Here is a 25,651-nt window from a genome sequence, read left to right as displayed (position 1 = left end):
AAGCCAGTCACAGAGACATTCATCCAGGGTATTAGGAAAAACCAAGCCTCCCCTTAGGAATGGCACTTGTCTGAGAGTTTCCTCAGCACACAGCTCCTGAAAAGCCACCAGGCTTGTGAAAGGAGAACAGAGGGGCTATTGGGATACAAATTACAGCTCTCTCAGGATTTGCCCGACAGAGCGGCCGATGTAAGTTTCTCTACCTGAGCTTGGTAACTCACTGTCTCTTTCTCTCTCCCCCTCTTTCTCTCTCCTTTTTAAAACACATCTGACAGTTTTCTCCTTCAGTAGTTTTCCTTCACCCTTCCACTGGGCTTTGGGTGAAGAATTACAGATTGAAAAGGCAGCCAATTTGGGGTGGGGGCTAATTTCTTTTACGTTAGGGAACCAGCTAGGTGCCGGTGCCAACTTTATTTTTAGGCATTGCTTTCCTGAGGTTGGTTAATGTCTGACAGGGCTGAAAAGTGATAGAAGCTTCAAATTTTCTAGAAGTTTTTTAACATACATCTATATATTAGATATATGCGATGCACAAAAACTTTAAAAATAATAATATCTGGAGCGTAAGTGAACCAGGAAGAGAATATGAAGCCAAAATATTTCCAGCCCACTCTATTGTGCCTTTTACCTGGTCTGCTTCATATGGCGCAGTGTGTTTGAGACGCACTCCAAATACACTAATTCTTACACAATCATGAGGCGTTTTGTCTTGATCCTTTAATGCTTATAACCACCCATTTCCCCCCAACTGCTGATATTCTTGACTCCAATATCAAAGCAAGTTAAGAAACTGCAGGCATATTTGGGATTTGGAAGGAGAAATTAAGAAATAGGTCTTGTTTTTTGGTCTTCACCCACTTGAAGACCTCCCCAATCTTTGTTTGTAGATAACATGTACACCAAAAAAAAGTGGATTCTCATGTTAGAGAAACTTTATGGCACATGTCAGAAGTTTCCAGCTAATTAGAATGTTCTCCACTCACATTTGATCACGGCTTTTGCAGGTCCCGTAAAACAACATGTTAATGTGGTAGGGGCCACATATTTTTATTAAGTATGTACCAAATCCTTTCCAGATTATTCGGATATTTTGAACTTTTTTAGCTTTAGTGTTCATTTAGACCTTTTTGTGTGTGTGTGGTTCCAGTTGGAAGACGTTGGTACCTGAGGAGTAAAACAAAGAGGAAACAATGACAGACGATCAAGACCTTTCTGAGGTGGAGATGAGTCCTGTGGGTTCTGAAGACCACCACTGCCTCTCTCCAGGACCTTCCATGGCATCAGATGCCAGCTCTCACCTTAGCAACCCCAGCAGCGGTGAGATGGGGAAGGTGAAGAAGGAACAGCAGGACTCAGAAGCGGACGACGACAAGTTCCCAGTGTGCATCAGGGAGGCAGTGAGCCAGGTGCTGAGTGGCTACGACTGGACCCTGGTGCCCATGCCTGTGCGGGTCAATGGAAGCAGCAAGAGCAAGCCCCATGTCAAGCGGCCCATGAATGCCTTCATGGTGTGGGCGCAAGCGGCCCGGAGGAAGCTGGCAGATCAGTATCCTCACCTCCACAATGCAGAGCTTAGTAAGACGCTTGGGAAGCTCTGGAGGTAAGAATGGCTGGGAGAAAAACACCACATAAGATGAGGGAAAACTGGGGTGCACTAGAGAGTGGTGGGAGTTCAGCAGGCATCTGTTGATTGGTTTTAATTTTTGCTTTGATGTGGTGATAAAGGGAGAGCAGGTGGGGTGATCCAGGAAATAAGGCACAGATAAGTGGCGTAGAGAGCAAAGCATAGAAGGTACTTTCTTTCTTGATTATGTGCTACCAGTATAAAACTTGGTCCACGTTTTGATTTGACCTGTAATCCTATTCCATTGCAAGCCCCAGTTAATCTGGCCGCTAAGCCACAGTCCCAGCAGTTGGGTTTTCAGAAACTGCATACTTCACCTTCTCCTCTTGACCTGTTGCGTTCCTTCTTTCTACTACACTTTTGGGGTTCTTCAGTTTTATCCCCAATGAAATCATGAGTCTCTCCTCTGCTACATGCTGTTTATCCAACAGTTCTGAAGTCCCAAACAAGCAGTGTCATGGTGGTGAAATTAAGGGAAAGATTAATTCGAAAATGTAAAGTTGACGGCTTTCATGGCTGAGAGAAAAGAATAGTGATTTTCATGGAACCAAGGCTGAGCAGCAAAATGACAAAATTGTGCTCCCCTGTACGCAAGCTGGTTTTCATTTCATGATTTTGAGCCAATCTTTGATTTGTGAAAGTTCAAATTGGAGTGTTTGGAATTTGACATTCTGTGTCTGTTGAGTTTTCTAGCCTGGCATTTGTTTGTATTTGTGTTTTTTGTTTTTAAAAACATCCTTAAATGTATTTGTACCTGTCTTGAAGACAGAGTGAGCTGCTGTTGGCATGGCGGGAAGGAAGGAGCAGGTATGGCAAAGGACGGAAACTCAGCCCCCTGTTACAGACCATCCCATTGTTGTTTAGTCACAGATATCAATAATTGGTGATTGCCTGAAGGTGATTTGGATTTGGAATTTGGCAACTGTGAAATAAACGAACAATGAAGAGTCGTGGGGTGGGGGGGAGGCTAATGGAGTGATGAACAAGGCTTGTAATAAAAGGGTGATGGAGAGATAAGGAAACACAATCAGAATATAAGATCCCTTATATTGCCACTGAGCAATCTATGCCAATGCATTGCTTCTGGCTAATTGGACTGTCACAATTTGGGGTTGTTTCTGTTTATGGAACAACATGTTACTCCAACCATAGTAGAAACAAGCCAGTGTCCACTCAGGTAGCGAGAAGGCACTTTATGTTCCTTATTCAGGTGCACATATGTTCATATAGTAAATCTTTGAAGACAACATTCCGCTCAGTACATAACAATTCCTTTGCAAACTTACTTGGGAGTCCCAATTGAACATACCGGAACTCACTTCTAAGTAAACATGCATAGGATTGTACTGTTCAAGACTTTCCAGATTATCTGTTTATTGTGCATTCGTTGTGCGGCTCTTGCTCGCCATTTACATGGAATCTAAGCATCTTACATTAAGGAAGCACGACTGTTTCAGAGACATCACATTTCCCTGGCATTCAAGTAACACTATGTTGCAGGTGGGGAAATGTGATTATTTACCCCACCTAAGAGGACTGTTGTTGTTTGGAGCAGTGTCTAGAATCATGCAGTTGTGAGAATGTCATGGGCACCTATTGGACAGTGTCCATGCCCTCATGCATTATGGCAGGCGCAGCTCTGCCTCCAACTCACGTTCTCCAAATGCTAACCTGCAAAGAGAGGGCTAGCAAGTTGGAGCTGAAAATAGCAATCCTTGGGGCAGAGAAGAACCTTGTTAGTTTTATGCCCATGGCAGCCAGTCTCCACATGCCTTGCCTTGAGGCTTTATCTGGACTTATTGCTTTGGTAGATTTGATAAGAAGCTCCTGAACGCTTAATTTTAGCTGGTTTCATTCCCAAGTGAATCCTGACTTTGCAGGCAAAATACTTCTCCGGAACATACATCAGAATTTTTTTTCTTTTTTTAATTGGTACCTCCCTTGGCACAAAGGCTGGCTGTGCATTTTGTGAGGATGGGAACTGCATTATTGCATTGAGACACTGGGACTTGTAAAACTCTCCTGTGAGATTTGAAATGCAATGGGGCTGTTCATCCACGTAAACCTTTAAGAACGAATTCCACCAAGGCAGGATATCCCTTCTACTTCAGCTTGCAGTACTCTGACAGCTTAAATATTCAAAACCCACAAAAAAACACTCGAGTTAGGCTTGAGCAAAGCTTAAATTATTTTCTGTTTGAGTTGAATCCTTGAGGTTATGGTAAGGATTTCAGCTTTTATCTGAAAATCTGATTATTAGAAAATACCTTCAAGACAAAACAAAATGGAAGACGCAGGGTTTTTTCTAAAAAAAAATATATTATCACATGACTCTTGGTTTTGAGTGAACAGATTAGATATATGCAACATGCTGAAATCTTAAGATCCGGCCACCCTGTGGGTTTTTTCTTCTCTCTTTTTTTCAAATTCTTCTCCCATCCACACCCTAACTGCCATTCCTTCATCTAAATAAGCAGGGACCTAGTTCATGTGATTATCTTTGCTGAGCAATTTGTCTGTGGAAAGCCATGCAGAATCCATGTGATTGCTGCAGGGCCAAGAATTCCACTTCTTTTCAGGCTTCTTGTTAATAGGAAGGGATGTAGCTCAGTGGTAGGGCATCTGCTTTGCACGCAGAAGGTCATGGGTTCAGTCCCCGGCATCCCTAGGTAGGATGGGGAGAGACTCCTGGTCTGAAACCCTGGAGAGCCCTTGCCAGTTATTGTAGACCAGGGTTTCTCAAAGTAATCAGTACTGACCCCCTGAAGGTTGATGAGACTCTTCAGGGAATGTATAAAGACCCACGGGTCAAAAGGTCATCGTAGAAGTTTCTGAGATACAGTACAAAAAAATTAATTAGGAATTACAAGCCTCGGAAATAAAGGCCGTGGGCATGTACAGAGTGCACTTCCCTTGCCAATGAGTAACAGTGAGCGATTGTTAATAAATATCAATTATATCTTGATCTATTTGGATCTTATTTCATTTACATTACAAAGAATTTGGGATGGGGTTGATGATGGCTTTATAAGCTCATCAATGAGTCAATGAACTCAGAGGTTTGGGAAATCTTGTTGTAGAGACAATACCGAGCTCAATGAACCAGCGGTCTGACTCAGTATAAAGCAACTTCCTATATGGAGAAATGCTTTTTCACTGCCATGTTAGACTAGTCAGAGACACACCCCTTTCTGACACTGAGGTTTCTCCCCCCCCCCCCCTTATGGCAATTCATAAGAATTCAGACTGAGCTTCAGTTAAAGGGTTTGGGTCTCCATTCTTTCCGCCATGTTATATCTGACAGATAACCCTCTTTCTACGTCTAGTGGGTGCGAAGCTGAAATATTAAATACGGACATTCAAAGGCAGGACCTTTGGGTTATATCCATTCTTTAGTTTGTCTCTGTGATGACAGAGAATAGCTCCCATCGGAACCTTTTCCTCTGTCTATCAAACCACCTCCTCTCTTCTCCTAAGTCTTCTGCCTGCAGTACAACTCAAACAAAATGGCTTCCTCAAAGAATTAAAATGGAGAAATGTGGCAGCCCGTAAATTAGATTCCTAAGGCTTGGCACTGGTTGATTTGTCCTGAAAAGAAAAGCCTTGCTAGATCAGGCCATAAGCCCATTTATTCTAGCATCTTATACTCACAGTGGCCATCCAGATTTCTCCGAAAAGCCGGCAAACAGGACCCGGGTGCCACGGCACTTACCCCACGGGCGATTCCCAGCAACTGTCCTGCCTACATATAAATTTCTCCCAGTCTAAGTATTTAGCCATCATTCCCATAATGCTTCACTGGTATGTGGACTTAAATGCTTTGCTGAACCTGATTAAGATTTTGGAAAGATGTGTACGCCACTCACCTGACTCTTCCTATACACATTTCCTACTTTATCCACCAATCATCATCATAATACTGCTGGTACCTAGCTGATTTAACCCAACTGACTGTTGTTGTAGTTCAGTCCTAGGCAGGGAATCCTTTGAAATATTCCTTTTAGCCATTCAGTTAAAGGTTCTCCTTTTTCTCTGTAGCTTTTATTTTTAAATTTGCGGGAATACCTGTGTATATTAATTTTCTTGCTGTTTGTCAAATGGTGGCTCAAGGGATTCTTTGACTCATTTTTGCTGTGGATAGATTTGTAGTAAACCTACCTGGGCAGGTATCTCATTAAGCTCAATGGGACTTACATCTCAGCGGGATTTACCATAACAGCCCAAACCTTATCATGTCTGCTCAGAAGTGTGTCCCATTGAACTCAGTAGGGCTTTCTCTAGGGAAAGTGGACAGACGATTGCCGCCTAAAGAGCCTGTTGCAATATATACCAATAAGGAAACCTGTGTCTCTACTGCATTGGTAACAGTAGCACATACATCTGTGTAATGCCTTGGTCTCTGTTGTCAGAGAGGAGCAGACTGAGTGTCAACAAAGGTTAGTTATAATTGTCTGCATGTACTTTCTTATGTAGTCCCAGTCAGAATCCATTCCTTTCGCCCCAACCCTTATTTGATGTGATTTTTCAGCACCGCAAATGTTTAACTGTTCCACAAATGTAAGGATTCAGTTATTATAAAATCTTTTAACCTGTGTAGGAAAAAATCCAACTAGCAAACAAATATCTGAAATATATAAATTATGGTGGAGGGAGGCAAAACAACAACAACATTTTTTGAGTGCCGTCCACTTCCCTAACTAGCTACAAGCTCAGTGATGGTGTAAGGTTGCAGTCCCTGCCTTTTAAACCCTTCTCTAGTTAGTCTGATATGTGAATCACTAAACAGAATGACGATATCTTTGGATCTCAATATCCTTTAACTCATTTACTGCATTTAATTAGCTGCATCATTTAATTACTGCATCATTAGCTGCATTTACTTTCATTGTTCTTATATTATTATATTTGTCTTATTAATGTCTTATTAGCTCCGCTAGTAGACCATGAGACTTTTCGTCTCAGGGTTGTGGGTTTGAGTCCCACGTTGGGCAAAAGATGTGTGCATTGCCAGGGGTTGGACTAGATGATCCTTGTAGCCCCTACAATTCTATGATTATTTGATATCTTTAACACATTTAGACCGCAATTCTAAATTTACTTATTAGTGGCCTGGATGAGGCTCACTGAATGTAATGGAACTTATTTCAGAGTATAATAATAATAATAATAATAATAATAATAATAATAATAATAATAATAGAGTTTAGGATGGATCTGTACTGTGGATACTGGTATTTTCATGGGTCTGCTAATGCACTCCCTACAGTGAAGAGAGCTGGATGCTACCTTATGCTTGCTTTTTGTACTAAAAAGTGCTTATGAAAGCTCATCATTTAAGGCAGAGGTCTGGATAATATTCAGCTCCCTTTTAGCCTTAGGTCCCTTGGTATTTGCCCTGCATGCATAGTTCTGGTTTTAGGAGTGTATTCACAGCATGTCCCAGTGGCTTCCACGAGGACAACCCATGGGCCAAATCAACATGGCTGCCTTGTGAAAAAAAAGGGAGGGGGGAGAAACACCACCAATGTACGCCTTTACTTGTTTAGCCTTGTTTGCTTTTGCTAACAGAGACTTCCTTGTGTCTCTCGCCACTAACATGGCTCTACACGCTTTCCTCATTTTTTAAATACTCTGCTGCCGCCAACGCTTCAAAATCAGCAGAAATATTTTAAAATAAATACTACACCAAAATACACTTACACTTTTTTTTTTTTAAAAAAAGAACTTTCCTAAGAAGGAAAACTGAAATGCAACTTTACTTTGCAGTTCTGATGTGGCAGCATATGAGCCTTTAGAATGAAGTTCGTCTTCCTGGGCTCTGTTGCGTGGAAAGGCAGTATACTACTACTAATCTATTATTGTCATTATTATTTTGATTCTACACACACACATATATAAATCAGAGAGGTCACACCATTTACCAAATACTATGGTTCTGCGACTTCCACTCCTTTCATTGTGGCTTGGGTAGGTTTGTGGGTTTTTTTCTGCATAAGTGGCAAGTTTCAAATAATAGGGGCTGCACAGTGGCACCATGTCTGGTGGATCGCTCCCAAAAAGAGTCCATTGTTGTTGTTCCACTTGAGTTGGGAAGGGTAAGAGACAGCAAGCAGAATATAAGAGTTCCAGAGCTCTGGTTTGCCACTAGAGGGTCTTATCTGTCTCCCCCCGACGCTGCTTTGGTATGTTACAGCAGCAGTGCTACAATTACATTTTAAAGAAGGGGGTAGATAAAATGTATTTGCTGGATATTACTGGACTCCAGTTTCTATTAATGCTGACCATTGGTCATGTTGGCTGGAGCTGGTGGAAGTTGGAATTCAACAATGAATGGAGGACTAAAGCTTCGCCACCCCTTGTTTTAGAGGAATGAAAAAGATGGTGGAAGGAAGGAAAGATGGGGGCCGGGGAGAGAAATGGTGGAATTGTATATAAGTAAGTCCCATGTTGCACAGGTTGGTCCTAGGTCCAGGAGAGTGGATGGATGACATTCTAGAGCCATTGTTTCAGGCTGTTTTCACTCATGACATGAGGTTTAAAATGTGAGTGGAAAACTTGCACTTGGCCAGAATGACAACCGCCTCTCCTCTGCATTATATTCTGCATTGGGAACAAACAAACAGGCAAGAGAGATGTAAAGGTATTTAAGCTGCAGATATGAAAAAACTTACAGCACCAGGTTCGGGAACTGGGATCAAATGGTGACTGGCTTTGGTGCCACCAAAAGCTGATGCATTAAAGTCAAATGATGAATCACTTTGGCAAAATATAAATACCACTTGCACCTCTTATTTTGACCTATGGCGTGGTTGTTGCTCTGCTTGTGCTGTTAGTAGTTTCCACATCCTTCTCTTTCTGTGACTACATTCTGTGGCAAAAACAGGAGCTCCAAACAAATTTTTATTTTATTTTAAAGATTTATTAGGCTCCACAGTAGCCTTTCTTTCCCCCTTCAAGGAATGCAAAACTATTGCCTGAATTTCCAGATTTCTGTTGTTTTAAGGGACACCCAAGAACATCACAGTCCCACAAAACATAGCAAATACTGTTGCACTCATGCCTGCTTGCAGGCTTCCAGGGGGCATATTTTTGGCCACCGTGAGAACTGGAGGCAGGATTAGAAGGGCCTTTAGTTTGATCCAGCATGGCTCTTCTTACGTTTTAACAACAACAAGGCTGTTTACAAACCATATCTTGCATAAATCCTAATGCACGTCCTTTGTTTCCAACCCCATACTTCCAAAACATTCCTTATTCCTGAAATGTTGATCTGTCAGTCCAGTCCTGCAATACATGCTCCTCAGATGCAAAATGATTATAGAATGACATTGATCCCTTTATCACGACTGCCAAAGAAGAATGCTAGTGTCCGGAAGATAGGAATCATACTTCCTCTCCATTTTAAAGTATCTTCCATGAAAGATGTTTCCCTGGGTGAATGCCAGGGAGCTGTAGTTTGCTTCAAATGTGCCCACGCTTCTCTTCCTCTATCCTCCGCATGTGCGCACACACATGCACCCGCACCAAAGTCAGTCACTGCACTATGGGAACCGCTGTCTATAGAGATCGACATCAAGGGGCAGAGCATTATTCATTGTGGTAATATCTGCACATCAACACGACCTGAGAGTTCACTGGGGGAAGGAAAACCTGCAATTAGTACTACCAAATACACTTAGAATTGTAAAGATAGGCAGCACATTAAAATTGCAATGTGCTTTAGGTCATCTTTCCCACAATAAGCCTATATGCCTTGTTTTATGGTAGGGTAGCCTTACATACCTCTGTTTGGAAGGGCAGTCAGAAGACAGCCCTCTATCTGAAGAGTTGTTGTTGTTGTTGTTGTTGTTGTTGTTGTATTTCTATAGCACCCTTTATCCGAGGACAGATCACAGGACAGTTTACAATTTGAAAACACCGGAAATACATAATGTAGAAACAAACAAATCTGCCCCATGTTTGGTGTAAATATATGTAACTATAGAAAGGGAGATCAGGAGCTTAGAAGCCACTCATCACAATTAGCCACACCTGGTCAGTAAAAAAGCAGGCACACCAGTCACTTGGTGTCTTCCCCACTATAGTGTGGTGTACAGTGGTACCTCGGGTTACAGACGCTTCAGGTTACAGACTCCGCTAACCCAGAAATAGTACCTCGGGTTAAGAACTTTGCTTCAGGATGAGAACAGAAATTGGGCGGTGGCAGCGGGAGGCCCCATTAGCTAAAGTGGTCTTCAGGTTAAGAACAGTTTCAGGTTAAGAACGGACCTCCAGGACGAATTAAGTTCTTAACCCGAGGTACCACTGTATTGTAGTTCTTCTTAAATTATAGAAATTATTTCTAGAGCCATGTCTATACATATGAATTTCGTTATGTGAATGTTATGCAAAGTGATCTCTTTTTTTGTCCATGCAAATCCTCTTTTTTGGCAATCCATAACTGGCCACACTATTTTACTGATGAGGAGCTGGGAGTGACTTATCCAATACCCCCTCCCTCGCTGCATAAACACACCAGGTCTGTAGCTGAGTTGAGCTTTAACTAAATAGATCTCTCAGCTACTGGGCCCTGCTGGTTCTTAAAGGCAAAGGCCAGTTACTTCATCCACGATTAATTTCCTTCACAGATGTATATTTTACTTAGGAAATCACATGCACATTCCTCAAGAGTCCATTTTCTTAAGCGAGGAATGCACATGTAGCAAAGCAGACGTGTTGCATTCATTACAAGTTACAGCGCACATGTGGGTTACATGTAATTCGATTCAGAAAAAGTATGTGCAGCCTGTGTCTCTATTTTGCATGGCAATGTACATATATTTGGAATCCTTGCCTTCTCGTGTGCCTTCTTCTCTTTGCTCGTGATTTTGCCGAGAACCTGTTTGTCTTGTGAAATGTTGCTGTCAGGCAGTGTAGTAATTGGGGTCGCTGTACACTGACGGAATCAACAGTTGCACGGGCATCGGCAGGCTTGTGAGCGTGGCAGAGTAAATCTGAGTGAAGCACACTCAACTGCTGTCCGTCCCGTGGGCAAGTCATGATAAAACCACTCCTCTGGGAGACATAGTGGTTTGCTGATTACTCTCCCACTGGTTTGTTGTGTGCCTTCCCCATATGCTATAAGGCTTACAATGTGCCTTGCGTTTTAATCGTATTCAGCTGAGTCCTACTCCAAGTAGATTTAATGGAATTAATGAACCTACATTAGTCGTGTCCATTACTTTCGATGGGTCTACTCTGAGTAGGACAAGCTTTGAATACCCTCCATCACAATTATTGTTGACAATGTGAAGGGCAGTTACAAGGGAATCAGACTCTGTGGCAACATCCATGATGCTAATGGCTTCATTTTCATGCTGTAATTAATCGGTCTAATTAATTCCCAGTTATTTATCTCCTTTGTTAAGAATAGCTGTTTTACAGACTACAAAGCATGTTGTCTTCTCATGATGCTCCATTTTACTGCTGGCTCTTCCGGTGGTAACTGAGGCTGAAATCCTAACCCTGTTTACCTGGGAGTAAGCTGCATTGAATTCAGTGGAACTTACTTCTGAGTAGGCATTGTATGGGTTGCAGCCTAAATCAACAGACCACTCTTCACATGCTACACCTTGGCTTAAGCTCAAGGTCACCAAGGGCTCAGCCCTGTAACAGAATTTTAGAGCTGCTCAACTGTGTAATATATGGAATTATAAATGTGTATGTCTTGATGTATTTTTAATCTTTGTAATCGCTTGTAAGCTGCTGTGGGAAAAATATATATTTTGAAATGTGGGATAACAACAACAACCAACAGCAGCCGCAATGTGAAATGTTAAGGTCCTACGGCACGGCTTTCAGGGTCAGCTTCAGTTGTAACTTCTAGAAATGAACCCCTAGATGCAGCAAGGAGAAAAAGGAATTAGAGACCTCCACCCTAGTTACGGTGCTTCTAGCTTATCACTATTTTAGGGCGGGATTCAATCACATAAAAGGAAATTCAAGTTGTGTGGTTATCACTGACTCGGACTTGGGGAGGTCTTTCACAACAAATCCACTCCCCGTCCCCTGCAAAATCTGACTTCTTTGCGAAAAGGAAAATGATGAGTAAATAGAATCATAGAATGCGCTGGAAAGTGTGCTATAATACTTGCTTTGACACGGTGTCAGCTAACCTCCTTGTAAACAAATCAAAATGAATGCTCAATAAACAGGCTGTTTGGAAGCACCCTTAAATAAAGAAGCTACAAGGTGTGTGTGTGTGTGTGTGTGTGTGTGTGTGTGTGTGTGTGTGTGTGAATGCATACGTGTTTCTTTCCACTTGTCGGCTTGCCACCTAATGATCCAGTTTCCCAGCTGAATGTGTCATCTGTCTCTATTATAAAGTATTATTTTTGTTGTTGTAATCCTTCTCAGAAAATGTGGAAATTTAGGCTGCTGGGGTTAATCTGTGATAGACGATTCAAACATGCAGGTTATCACTGGATATTTCCGCTAACAATAATGCTTCATTGGGAGCTTAAATGCAGCGGAAATTAAACTGCTGCCCCCCCACCCTGCCATTTTGCCAACTTTGGTGAGGCTAATTATATAGAGCTGATTTCTTTTCTTTTAAAAAAAAATATATGCATCAACCTAGAGTAATTTTGAAATTGAATCTAGCTGGTTAGTTTACGCTTTTCAACATCTTCCTGTAAATAACAAAAATCGGTATCCTGTGCCTCAGACTGAATACCAGGAAATTGCTGGAGCCAGGATAGCTGCCAAATTCACTTGGCCTTCCCTAGGGCGGGGTGTGTGTGTGACCTGTGGACCACAACTCCCATCATCTGGCCATGCTGCCTGGGGCTGATGGAAGTTGGAGTCCAATGAAATCTGATAGTTCTCTACCCTGCCATAAGGAAACCCGAATTCTTCTAACTTAGTCAAATCCTAGAATGATACTCTTTAAGGATGATTCCAGGTGGGTATCTATTGTGGGGCAGGTTATTGTTAGGCATACATTTTTTGCAGCACTTTCACAACTTCATAGGCATCAAGAGGTCTCTGTGGCGCAATGGGTCAGTGTGTCTGGCTGTTGGCCAGAAGGTTGGTGGTTCAAGCCCACTCAGGGGTGACTAGAGGCAGAATCCCTGCATTGCAAGGAGGTTGAACTTGAAGACCCTCAGGGTCCCTTCCAACTCCACAGTTTTATGATTCTATCCCATATTCCCCACTTTAATCTGGATTTACCTTTCCAGTAAGAACTCACAAAGTTAAGGCAACTTATTTGAATACAATATTAAGTCTGAATCTGGAAGCACTCTTAAGTCTGAAAGGATGATCGTAGGCATGACTATTCAGAAGTCAGTCCACTTAGTTGAGTTGAACTTAAAGAGTAGTTGAAGAGGTAGGCTGAAGACAGTTAAAACTGTGAGATGGAGGGAGAAACGGGGACAATTGCCAATACTCAATGGTGTCAGACCTATGGGCATTGAAGTCGTGGCTTTCATACATGCACACATGCATGTAGGGTATCTACAGACATTCTCCCAAAAAGCCTGTAAACAGCCTCGCCCTTTTGGAAGCAAGACAAAACAATTATCAGTATCTGGCATAATGCAGCAGGAGATCAAACTTGTTTCACTGCTTGAAAAATGCAACGCCAAGATACTGGTGTCCGCAGCAGCACCCTCTACTGGACAAGAAGTCAAATAACAAACAATTGGTCACAGGAACGAGCCGCAGAGGAGTAGCTGTTGTTGCCACAAAGGAGGAAAAGAGGGAGGGAGGAGAGTGCTGAGGCACATTAAACACAAATTAATTTCTTGCTACATGAATTTATGAAACAAGTGAGATGAACCAAGGCGCATTAGAAATACTCCCTGAAGCGCCTTCGTTTCAGTTGAGCGTGCCCAAGAATTTCAGTAAGCAATCTGGTCACAAAGAGATGTTAACTTTGGAGGCATATATACACACGAAACATATATCCGTATTATAGCAGTTTAAAGGTTTTCCCAGACGGTCCTTGGGAGATGTAGTTTAGTGAAGGTTCTGATAATTATGTTAGAAATCCATAGGCATGGACAAGTCTATCCGGTTTCTCGGTATTAAGTTCAATTCTCCACATTTTCACATCTGTTTTCTGTTCATTAAAGAAGCTCTTGTGAAAATTCGCGTGCATGTTTGTGCCATTTCCCCCCTAATATACACAATTTTGCAAAACAATTTCCCCCTGATATAATGCATTTTTGTACGTTGTTTTCACAAACATATGCAGTCATATGCACACTTTATCCTAGTATGCAAACATTGCCTGGATGCAGAACTGTATTGCAAAATTCGGAGAAGTGAGAATTCGGAAGGGTTGTTGTGTTTCAGTTTGTGTGCTGTTTCAGAAAGTGTGAATAAGGCAGATTCACCTTGAAGTACAAACTGAATTGAGCTTCTTCCGCAAACCCCTCTCCCATCGCTAGAGATTCCTATGATCCTCATAGGACTATGGTTCATAGGAAAGAGGGGGGGTTACTTGTTAACCCATTCTATGCCTGTAAATAATAGGCCCTCAGATTGAGCCTTTCCATACAATAACTCAAAGTGTGCCCTGGCCACATTTCACCTGTTGTGCAGTACTTGCACAAGTGATGCAACCAGCAGCAGTGCCTCAGTATCCCATCTCTGCATCCCAGTTGTAAACATAACAAGTGTGTTGTGGAAGTGGAATATTTTTTACTGTTTATTCCATCCTCTCTCTCTCTCTCTCTCTCTCTCTCTCTCTCTCTCTCTCTGAATGCCACAATGCACATGCTTCTCTTCATGATTTGGGAGAACACAGCTTTCAAACCCAAAACCTAAAATGAAGCATTAAAAAAACCAAAACCCAGACAAACCCCGAAATGGATCTGGCAACCAATAGAATGTGAGGGAGAGAGGGAGGAGCTGTTTTCTGCCAGGAATGACATCACAGACGGCTGGGCCCAACAGGTGCCTATGACCCTCATGCAATAACAATCCATGTGCTACATTGACAAGGGCTATAAATAGTGCCGAGTGTTGTGACACTTGTGACATCGCAAGAACAAAAGCACAGCCTGAGCTTCATGCCCACAGACTGTGCTCCACAAATGGCAGATAATTGTAGAAATCTTCCACATTCAGTTCACCTTGCAATTACGGGAACTACTTTCGCACATAGTTCAGAGCTTTTTGAATGAATTTCGCTAAGCTAAAATAAAGTTTTAAAAGGTGTGATTGGCAAGAACCCACCAACAGCATACAAACTGATACGGCTAACTTGACCCAACAAACCCCCCCCCCCATAGAAAGAAAACTCACATCAGTCGGCTGAAGGCAACTAACCATACCCTGAGTCCCCAACCACTCTCAACGCCAATGAAAACTAATTATTGAATAGAAAGGGAACCTACACATGTGTACCTGACACAGAAATATCACACATACACTATGTAAAAGAATGAAAGTTTACTACCCCCTTTTTCTCTCCCCAGTTTTCTCTCCCTACCTCTCTTCTTCCCCAACCTTCTACTGTATGCAGCATCAAAGTCTCATATCGAATATAAATGATCTGAAAAAAGGACTTTATGATCAGAAAACAGAAATGATGTATGTACTTTTGTAACCCAAGAAAGTCTTAATAAAAGCATTTTTTTTAAAAAAAGATGTTCATGGCTTTGAATAAAATTGATGCTTCCTAAATTCCCAGAATCGGCCTGCATGCCAGGCCTTAGACTGTGAACATGTGAAAAAAATATTAAAGGTGCCTTTGAATAAGTATATTTCCCTTAAGTGATAGCTTCCCCTTTAAGGCAGAATACATGCCTTAGGACTTGCATGTTTATTGTGGCATATGCTTTTATATGTTAGGGTGCCCCTTCGTGATCCTCAGTTAGCATGTTGGTGTACAAATCTCTCTCTCTCTCTCTCTCTCTCTCTCTCTCTCTCTCTCTCTCTCTCTCTGTGTGTGTGTGTGTGAAAGTGTATGCAAGTGTGCATATGTCTGTAAGTGTGTGTATATACATGTGTGTTGCTTTTTCTCTGGGCACTGGGAAAAAGGAGCCCTTTCTCAGCACTCAAAGAGAGAAAACAGCAAGCTGGCCATGTAGGGAACTTCCTGCAGGGGGAGATCATTTTGTTTTCCTCTCTGCGAATGAGCATGAAGTGACAGGAGGGGTCTGGGAGGTCTGATCCAGCCTTATAGTTCCCCACCTCTGATGTAGAGAGCAAAAACTGTCAACAGTGGCATCAAATGGTTAAAAATTATAGCCTGCTGCTCTGCTTATTTTGCATATGCGTTAATTGAATTGTCACAAATGCATTTAAAAACTTAAATGTACGTATTCAAAATAAGCACAGTTAATTACTCACACCTATAGCGAGACAGGAAACCACTGTCTCCATTCAAGTCTGAGTGGATAGCAACTAACGTTTTTATAAGTTAGCAGATTCATGCTCAAGTCTCTTTAAAGTTCCTTTGGTCTCTCTCGGTGCCTCTCTCTTTGCCATTCGGTGCATGGAAAATAGGATGTAAAAAGTCTTTGGGGTGTGTAAATATGGGGGATCCTCTCTCGGAGCAGCATGAAATGAATCCATTGGCTGCCATAGATTTGGGTTTTTTTATTCCATGCCTGTATGCTAGAGGCAAGAGGCCTATCAAATATAACAGATGAGTTGATGGGATCTCAGCATGTGGATAACAGCTGAATCTTTCTCGGCACACACCGCTCTGAGCAAATTGTCCCTTGGAGCAGTGCTTGCAACATCTGCATTGGGTCTGTACACACACATGCATAGATACAACTGATCTCTTCCCCCACTCTATTCCCTGCCTTAATTCTCCTCATTGCTCTCTATGGGACCAATGACTGAGCCCTTCTTATAGCACTGACTCAGCTGTAGCAGACACCGATGAGTAAAGAGGCTTGGCAAAATATATCAGCTGCATCCTTTGCAGTCACCCACTAATAGAGCCACTACACTATAGACATACTGTATTTTTCCATGTAGAAGACTAGGTTTTTTCCCTAAAAAATAATGTCCAAAATTTGGGGGCGTCTTATACACGGATAGATCTCCCCCCCATTTTCTTAAATCAGAGTCCCCCAAAACAGAGGGCGTCTTATACATGGGGGCGTCTTATAGATGGGAAAATACGATATTTTGGCACGGATGGCCAAGGTGGTGCCCTCCATATGCATACCCTCCCACTGCCCTCACAATGCCAGGATCATCACGAAAACCCTTAAGCCATTACAGCATCTCACTTCCTCACACAGAGTCCCAAATTCCCAAGGGCCCTTCCCTTCAGTACAGCATTTCAATGTGTTACTAGAAGTTCAGTTCTGTGCATCCTTCTAACACATTTATTAGTTGCGCTCAATATGGCGTCACTTCCTGTTTTTATGAAAACAAGTCACCTGAATGCCCTCAAGAAAGTTTTTCACCGTTTCCCCGCCCCTCAGTCGGTCGGACTCCCATAAAGAAAGTGGAGGGTGGGGGAGCGAAGGGGGTGGGACCTTCAGCAAGGCCATTGCCATGGCTGCAAGGGACGCCGCGGGAGCTGAAGAGCAGCCATTATGGTCACTTGGCTCCAGCTTCCTTCGTTCGGCCACTGTGTCTGAGTCCATGCCCTAGCCTCTGAGGAGGAGGCGGCACGGGGGATAGCAATGATGACATTGATGTAGACTATGTCCCTATTTTCACCAGAGGAATGTTGGAGGGTATGCCATATGTTGTCAGGCCCCAGCTCCCATCAACTCCAGCCAGTAGCAGTTAGGGAGGATATGAGTTGTAGCATGGTGGTGATGTGGGGGGGGTAGGTAAAGGATCCCTGGACGGTTAAGTCCAGTCAAAATCAACTCTGGGGTTGTGGCGCTCATCTCGCTTTCAGGCTGAGGGAGCCGGCGTTTGTCCACAGACAGCTTTCCAGGTCATGTGGCCAGCATGACTAAACCGCTTCTGGTGCAATGGAAACTCCATGACAGAAGCCAGAGCGCATGGAAACATCCTTTACCTTCCCGCCAGTGCGGTACCTATTTATCTACTTGCACTGGTGTGCTTTTGAACTGCTAGGTTGGCAGGAGCTGGGACTGAGCAATGGGAGCTCACCTCCGTTGCAGGGAATCGACCCACCGACCTTCTGATTGGCAAGTCCAAGAGGCTCAGTGATTTAGACTAGTTGCATGTGCTACGACTACAAATGTAGAAGCCACGGCAATGGATCCCCTCCGTGATCACAAAACTGGAGTGTAGATGCCACTCTGGCTGCATCAAAAAGTATTCTGCCTATGAGGAGGCAGGAGGAGAAGGTCCAGTTAAAGCTGCCTTAATACCAATTGCATTTACATGCCAATCTTTCTTTCTTTCTTTCCTGGGTGCCTGCAAAAATTCCATTGCACGAAAGGTCATGAAGTAGGGGGGACGCCAAGGCAGGAAACGAGTGAAATCCAAATCCCGCAAATCTCCTGGCCTCTCTGCCTGCTCATACCGGTTTCCCTTCGCTAAAGCTGATTTGAAGTTCTGATCCCCAGGAAGAACAAAGGGAAGCCAGGTGACATAGCAGGAGAAGACAAGGGCAGGGTTGGGCCACGGGGTGGGGTGGGAGGAACGGAAAGAGGACTTGGTTGCACAATGCAGTCAGGGAATCTCAAGAGCAAGGCTGCTGTCGAGCACTGCAGTTCAAATCTGGAGTTCACTGTTTCTGTGGCTTGTTTCCTCCTGACAAACAAGTATCTGTAACACTGGACATGATGCATTTTTCACAGTAAAGGGAAATGACATCCTAAACTCAGAAGAAGCAATAGGGTTAGGCACATGTGGGTGCCATAACTGAAAAATCCATCCCTGTGCATGCATTGGGGGTTGTAGCTCAGGGTAGAACATCTGCTTTGCATGCAGAAGATCCCAGTTTCCATTCCCAGCATCCCTAGGTAACGGTTAGGGTGAAACCCCAGAGAGCAGCTGTCTGTCAGTGTAGACAGTACTGAGCTAGATAGCCCAATACTCTGACTGACTATAAGTCAACGTCCAAGGGCTGGAAGCTCTGGAAAGCTTGCAGGAACCCAGTTCCCCACCGGCTTGTATTCAGACCCTCCAAGTGTCCCTATTTTCCAGGGACTTCCCTGATTTAGAGAAGCCGTCCTGGTTTCTGATTTGATGCCAGAATGTCCCACTTTTACCTTAAGATGTCCCTATTTTCACTGGAGAAATGTTGGAGGGTATGGAGTTATCTCACCCCCAAGCCGTCTGAAGAAAATCCTGTATAGGGAAGGTTGTTTTTTTAATGTTTATTGTTTTGTCATGCTTTTATATAGATTGGAAGCTTCCCAGAGTGGCTGGGACAACCCAGTAAGATGTGGGGTATCAGTAGTAAAATTATCATTGTGAAATGGGACATCCCTAATTTCATTGGAGAAACGTTGGAGTGTATGTTGTACCTAGTACCTCCCAGGTTTAAAAAAGGCTGGATCCTTTGCTGGAATGAGTTTTTGCTTCTTCCAGTGTCAGGAAAAAACAATTATGCTACCTAAATTGTCCCAAGCACGATTATTCAACGAGTCTAAGCCCAGCTCCTCACTGTCTCCAAGAAGCGGGAGACCCAGGAATTAAACCTATCTGGAAACCTTTTTGGGAGCTTTGGGCAGTTCCAAACCATACATTTAAAGCACATCCAGTGTACATTTAAAACTTATGACTTCCCCGAAAGAATCCTGGGAACTGTAGGTTTCCTACTCACAGAGCTACAATTTGCAGAGCCCTTAACGAACTACAGTTCCCCAGATTCTTTGGGGGAAGTCATGTGCTTACACTGTGTGTTGGGTGTGCTTTAAATATAAAGGTGCCAGGCAAAAACATCCTTCTTCCCTCAGGCCTTTGGCTAATTAAACGATCTATAACCTTTTAAACTGTTTGGGGGAAGTATTGTTTTGTTTGTTGCTATGTTATGTATTCATGTATTTTTACATTGAAAACTGCCCTGTGATCCTCAGAGGAAGGATGGTATAGAAATTTAATTTAAAATAAATAAATAAAGTAAATAAATATGGCGTGGATCCACCTAAAGCACCCAGAATAGGTTTCAAAATGGGTTTGATTCCCAAGTCTCCTGCTTCTTGGAAACCATCAGGAATCGAGTCTTGGACTCATTGAATAACCGTGCTGGGAGCAATTCAGGATGAGAGAATTAGGATCCTTGGGGACATTTGTGTGTGATAAAAAGGGGCGGGAAGGAGACACAGGAAAGCTGCTGTTGAACTCAGGGTGACTCAATCGTTTTAATCTCCTGGATTAAAGCCATGGTTGGAATGCAGTTATGTGGCGGAGACCCTCTCAGCCTGGTGTGAAGTTAGGTCAGCTCCACTAGAGGTACCACTGCAGGACATCCTGCCCAAGAGGGAAAAGGAGAGGCTCAATCCAGGGCTGGCCCAGGCCTTTTGCTCGCTGAAGTGAAGTGCAAAATGGTGTCCCTACCATTGTGTACAGAAGCGGCTGGACTGGCAGTTGGGTCATAATTCAACCTTGGTGAATGAGGCAGCACCCTCTATGGCTTCATTGGATAGCAGAGGCATTTCAGGCAGGCAGGGCAGGTTCCCCCAACACCTTGCTGCCACTCCTCACCCATCAGCATCTGCTGCCTGAGGCAGCGTCCTCAGTCTGCCCAATGGCCTTAACAGTTTTTAATACTGTATTTTTAAATTGTTGTAACTAGCCCCGAGATAAGATGGTGAAGGGCGGGTGAGAAATGTTGTTGTTGTTGTTAGGGCCTGACTAAATCAGTCTCAAGTCTGCCACTACTTTTGCTATGGGCTGCTTTGTGTTCATTATTCCTGCCATTAGCTCTTTCCCCCTTTTTATTTCTTTGTCCTGAGTTTATTTACTTTCTAGCAATAGACTCTGCAGAAAGTTTGGTTCTGCATTTGCATAGGTGCTCAGAAGCTTCTTCAGTTTATACTTTCTCCACAAGTTAATTCAAATTTTCAACTAGAGATCTTGCATATAAATGAAAAAAATTGCATGTGAGATATTACAGCTAGGTCTGTCTTGACTGGAAATGTCACCCAAGAAGCTTTCACACCCTGGAGCTTTTCTGTTTCCTATAGAACACAGAACGGCATTTGGGTTGGTGGGGAATGACAGTCAATCTGTGTTGCAAGATAGAATGACCATGGAACCATATTCAGAACAGAAGACAACTCCGAAACTGGAATTCTGGAATCGACAAAAGTTGTGTAAATTATGTTTGAGCAAATTAGATGGGCTAAATAAGCATATTTGGGAACAAAGATAAGAAACGTGGTCCACTCGATGCTGTTTCTTATGAGGGAAACTGACAACAAGCATGTACACAACACCTTGATTAAAATCTGGTAAGAGTTGCCAGGGTCCAGAAAAAAATTACTCCAGGGTCACCATTTAGCCATCCCTGATGTAGTATGAAAAAAGGTTGTGGTCAAAGCTTGATAGCACCTGCAAAAGAGGTATAGGATTTTGTCTAGTCCATGACTAATATGACGAAGAGCAGTGAGATTCTGTTCTAACTGGAGAAAACTCAAAGTGCTACAGGAGTGACCGTACCGTTCTATAGTGTCTTTCATCCTGTGTTTTCAAGGCTCTGTGCTGTGTATTTAATTAGTCACCCCAAAACAGCATCTTAAAAAGCAGCGCCTGTTAAAGAGAGTGGAAAATGAGATCAGAGTCTGTATTGATATGGGGCTATCTGTTTAGCCCATTTTAGTGTTGGCTAAGTTCTAAAATTTTCCTGGAGCTTTTAACTGTGTATTGACAAATGTACTTTTTTTCTGGCTGACGGTCAAATAAAAAGGTTAATGATGATGAGATCAGAGCACAAGGACCTTAGAATTTTGTGGGGTTTTTTAATGCAACAATATCTGGGATAATTAAATGGGGCATTCCCAATTGCACAGCTTTCAAAACTACACAGAACAAAATTAAGAGAATTAAAGATATTTTGCCTGTGTTAGTGAATGTAAATAAAATTGTGCTTAAGGTCAACAACTTTGCCGGTGCGATTGAATTGCAATCTACTACTGATAAATGGATCAGATGGCTCACTGGCTGAGACTAGAACTGTATCAAAAAATGGGGGCCCCGAAGAGCCTCACCCTGCCACTGCAAAACCTATGAAAGGGAGTGTATGGTTGACAGAGGTCACAATGGAGCAATCCACTTTCAGAACATATTTGCCCCTCTTTCCTCCAATGCTATGGCAATGCTATGGCTTCTGGTGGGTTTGTGGTTCCGCTTTTAACAAACTCGTTCCGTGTGTCCTCCCCCAACACCCCCCTTCCTCTGCTTTCTTTAAGATTGTTGAATGAAAGCGACAAGCGTCCCTTCATTGAGGAGGCGGAGCGGCTGCGGATGCAGCACAAGAAGGACCACCCTGATTACAAGTACCAGCCGCGCCGGCGGAAAAATGGCAAGGCCGCCCAGGGTGAAAATGACAGCCAGGCCGAGGGGGAAGCTGGTGGAGCAGCTGCAATACAGGCACATTACAAGAACGCCCATTTGGACCACAGGCACCCTGGGGAAGGCTCTCCCCTGTCTGACGGGCACCCTGAACACCCCTCAGGTTAGTCCCATAATACAGTTTAATCCACAGACATACCCTGAAGATCAGCAGCTGGGAATATCAGGTGTAGGCAACATGGTGTCCTCCATTTTGTTTTTTTTGACTCCCACTCCCATTTGCCCCAACCAGCATGGCTGATGGTCAGGGATGATGGGTGTTGTAGTCTCACCTTCATCTGAGGGACATCACTTGGCTACCCCTTGTCTAACTGTAGAGTACCACCGTGAAAACAAATGGTTGATTTTGTTCCTATTTTTCTGACCTGGCATAGGCACAAGTGAGTTTGGCAACTTTTTATTTTTTAAAAAACAAACCCTCATGGTTCATCATTGCCAAAGTCTAAGGGCTATATTTAACCCAGCTGTCATTTTGTATTTCATTAGCTGCTGCCCAATTTATTTTTGCCTCGTCTCTGAGGAACGATGCTAGCACAGCTTTCCTACATCTAGTGCAGAGGTTCTCAACCTGTGGGTCCACAGATGTTGTTGGACTACAACTCCCATCATCCCTGAGCTCTGGACCCACAGGTTGAGAAAGGCTGATCTAGTGCCTTCCAGATGCTTTGGGCTCTGGCTCCCATTGACACCAGCCAGCACGGCCAATGATTAAAGGTGATGGGAGCTGCAACTCAACAACATTTGTAGGGCTTCAAGCTAGGGAGCTGCTCTAGCAGGTCTGTGCAGCGAAGGGAGACAGGTCAGCTGCTCTCTTCTTCTGCTGTGAAGTTGTTCTCTCTACTTTATCCGCGACGAGGTGGTAACTGACATCTTCTCTCGGCTTCCTCCTATGTGGTTTTCATATCACAGGTCAGAGCCATGGACCTCCCACACCGCCGACCACTCCAAAGACAGAACTGCAGTCCGGTAAGGCTGACTCCAAGAGGGAGGGGCGTTCCCTTGGGGAAGGAGGAAAGCCACACATCGACTTTGGCAATGTGGATATTGGGGAGATCAGCCACGAAGTGATGTCCAACATGGAGCCCTTCGACGTCAACGAGTTTGACCAGTACCTGCCACCGAATGGACATGCTGCTCACCCAGGTCACGTCGGAGGCTATGCCACAGCTGCTGGTTATGGCCTTGGGAGTGCCCTGGCTGCAGCCAGTGGACACTCGGCCTGGATCTCCAAGCAGCATGGAGTCTCCTTGTCTGCTGCCACATCATCGGTGGTAGACTCCAAGGCACAAGTGAAAACAGAGGGCTCTGCTCCGGGGGCCCATTACACTGACCAGCCCTCCACTTCACAAATAGCATACACCTCTCTCAGTTTGCCCCACTATGGCTCAGCTTTCCCCTCTATATCCAGGCCTCAGTTTGACTACCCTGACCACCAGCCCTCAGGACCCTACTACGGCCACTCCAGTCAGGCTTCCGGCCTCTACTCGGCCTTCTCCTATATGGGGCCCTCCCAACGGCCCCTATACACTGCCATCTCTGACCCGGCACCTTCAGTGCCACAGTCTCATAGCCCCACACACTGGGAGCAGCCTGTATATACGACCCTCTCGAGACCCTAGGGAACGGGGAGCAGTGACCAAAGCAGCAGCGGAAAGGCTCCGGAGAATCAGCCCCAGAAGACGAGCCTCCGGGTCCCGAGGTCATTCGGTGTAATCCAGCCGCCAGAACCCACAGAATATCCGGGCGTGTCTATCTTGACCGCAGTTATTGATGGCTCACCTGGCTGGAGGAAGGTTCCCAGCCACCCCCCACAATCCCAGTCCTTGATTGGCTTCCGAGGTCCCGTAGGCCTTCTAGATGAGGACGATTCTAGGCACGGAGCAACTAGTCATGGCGGGTTTTTTTGTTTTTGTTCAGAAGATCAAGGGTTTAAAACAAAATAAAATTGAGAGATAATCCCTTCCCTTCTCTCCCCCTCCCTGAAGTTGTCCAGACCCATCATCCTGATGGTTTAGAAAGAAACACAATGGACGCAATTCTGCCACTCGCTGTGGGTGAAGGCTAGGTGGGCACCCTGGTGGGGTAATGTTACAGGTGGAGAAGTAGAATGGTGCAGCCGTCCGATATGGACCATGCTCTAGGACATTCCTGCTTCAGAGTCGCACGTGCATGAAATGTTGCTCCCCATTGGAAGACCAACCTATGCTTGCTTTTCCTGTTGATATTTGGCACCTGCGCCCACTTTCCCTTATCCATTCCATCGCCTCTCTGCTGCCTGGCTCTCTTAAGACTTAACTACACAGTACTTTGGACTCAGGAACTGCATTATATGCTCTGGACGCCTTTGCATCGCAGCATGTAAGCATGTGCATACATGCTGGTCCCTTGGACCGTAAAAAAAGCAAATGGGACTGAATCCAACTTTGTTGTTATGAACATTTTGTATTCCTAGTTTGTTTCCAACACTTTGTGGCTCCCTTCTAAACTCCCCCAGCTACCTTTCTAACATGCCAGAAGATACCCTACCAAAGCCAATACTTTTCCTTCCGGCTTACAAGAGTGATTGTGTGTCTATATGCGTGTGTGCACATGTGTGTGCAGAGTGGGTGAGGGAAAGCAGAAAGATATCAGTGCCTGGAACGGTCAGTGTGGTTCTCCTATTTTCTTAAACACAGACCAAATGCACAGGGAGAACTTCTACATGAACACAATGCTAGAACAGACATATCCTCATTCCCCCACGAGAGACAGCTCAAGGCGTTTTGGTGCCCGAGGCAGAGCATGCACATGGCTTGCCAAAAACATTATAAACTAAATCACCAATCATTTGCTCCCGCTTTCCAAAATCTGCTGTGTGCCAGAGGCTGCCTCACCCTGCCTCCTGGCAGGGCCAATCCCTGTCACATGTTCAAAATTGTTAGCAGCTAAGTTCTGTCTTTGCCACAACAAGGAGGGCCTTGCTGGTGTAAGTGATGTGGAATGGGCATTTAAAGAAGAAGTAGGGCTGTGCAGAATTCAGATGAACCCATGTTCACTTTTGAGTTTTTCAAATGGAGGCAGCCTCCTCAGCTAAATCAAACTTTGCCTTTATTTTCCTCTTCTCCGTGGCCCTGATGCATGCCCATTCCACAGCTTCAAAAAAGAATGAGCATGTCACTTTGATGGCTGCCGTGACTTAAGACGGTACCCAAAACACACCCTGGAGAGGCCAGACACTGTGCAGTTGCATGAGGATAGACCCACAACTGGCCACCATGTACATTGTGGTACTTGCTGTTGTTCCTAACCCCTTTGGATTGAGACGACTGAGGCTAACCTCCCCAAAAGTTATGAGCTTTATATATGCTTGACTCCATTTTTCTGCTATGGATGATTATCTCTTCTCCATGGTGTTTGAAAAGAACATGTAGTATGCCTGTAATCCTTGTATGCATGCAATCTATTAACTGCTCTACACCCTTATTTATGGAAGTAGCACATCCTCCCCTGTTCCCAGCACCACAACCCTCTAGCACCATTAACTTTGCATCAAATGTATGGAATAATAAACTTAAGAGGTTTCAGCTA

At 44.0% G+C, this 25,651-nt stretch overlaps 1 protein-coding gene across 1 annotated transcript; it reads left to right on the top strand.

Annotated features, from left to right (window-relative positions):
• On the top strand, positions 1–25,651 carry SOX10 (SRY-box transcription factor 10). Its single transcript, XM_081209425.1, has 4 exons — positions 1–189; positions 1,148–1,600; positions 21,922–22,187; positions 22,994–25,651. The coding sequence occupies exons 2-4, from the start codon at positions 1,191–1,193 to the stop codon at positions 23,701–23,703; spliced, it is 1,386 nt and encodes a 461-aa protein (XP_081065551.1). The 5' UTR covers positions 1–189; positions 1,148–1,190; the 3' UTR covers positions 23,704–25,651.

The sequence above is a fragment of the Podarcis bocagei genome (assembly GCF_964188305.1).
Source record: "Podarcis bocagei genome assembly, chromosome: 10".
Taxonomy (NCBI): Eukaryota; Metazoa; Chordata; class Lepidosauria; order Squamata; family Lacertidae; genus Podarcis; species Podarcis bocagei.
The sequence above is the reverse complement of the archived record's forward strand: the minus strand, read 5'-3'. Positions and strand labels throughout refer to the sequence as shown.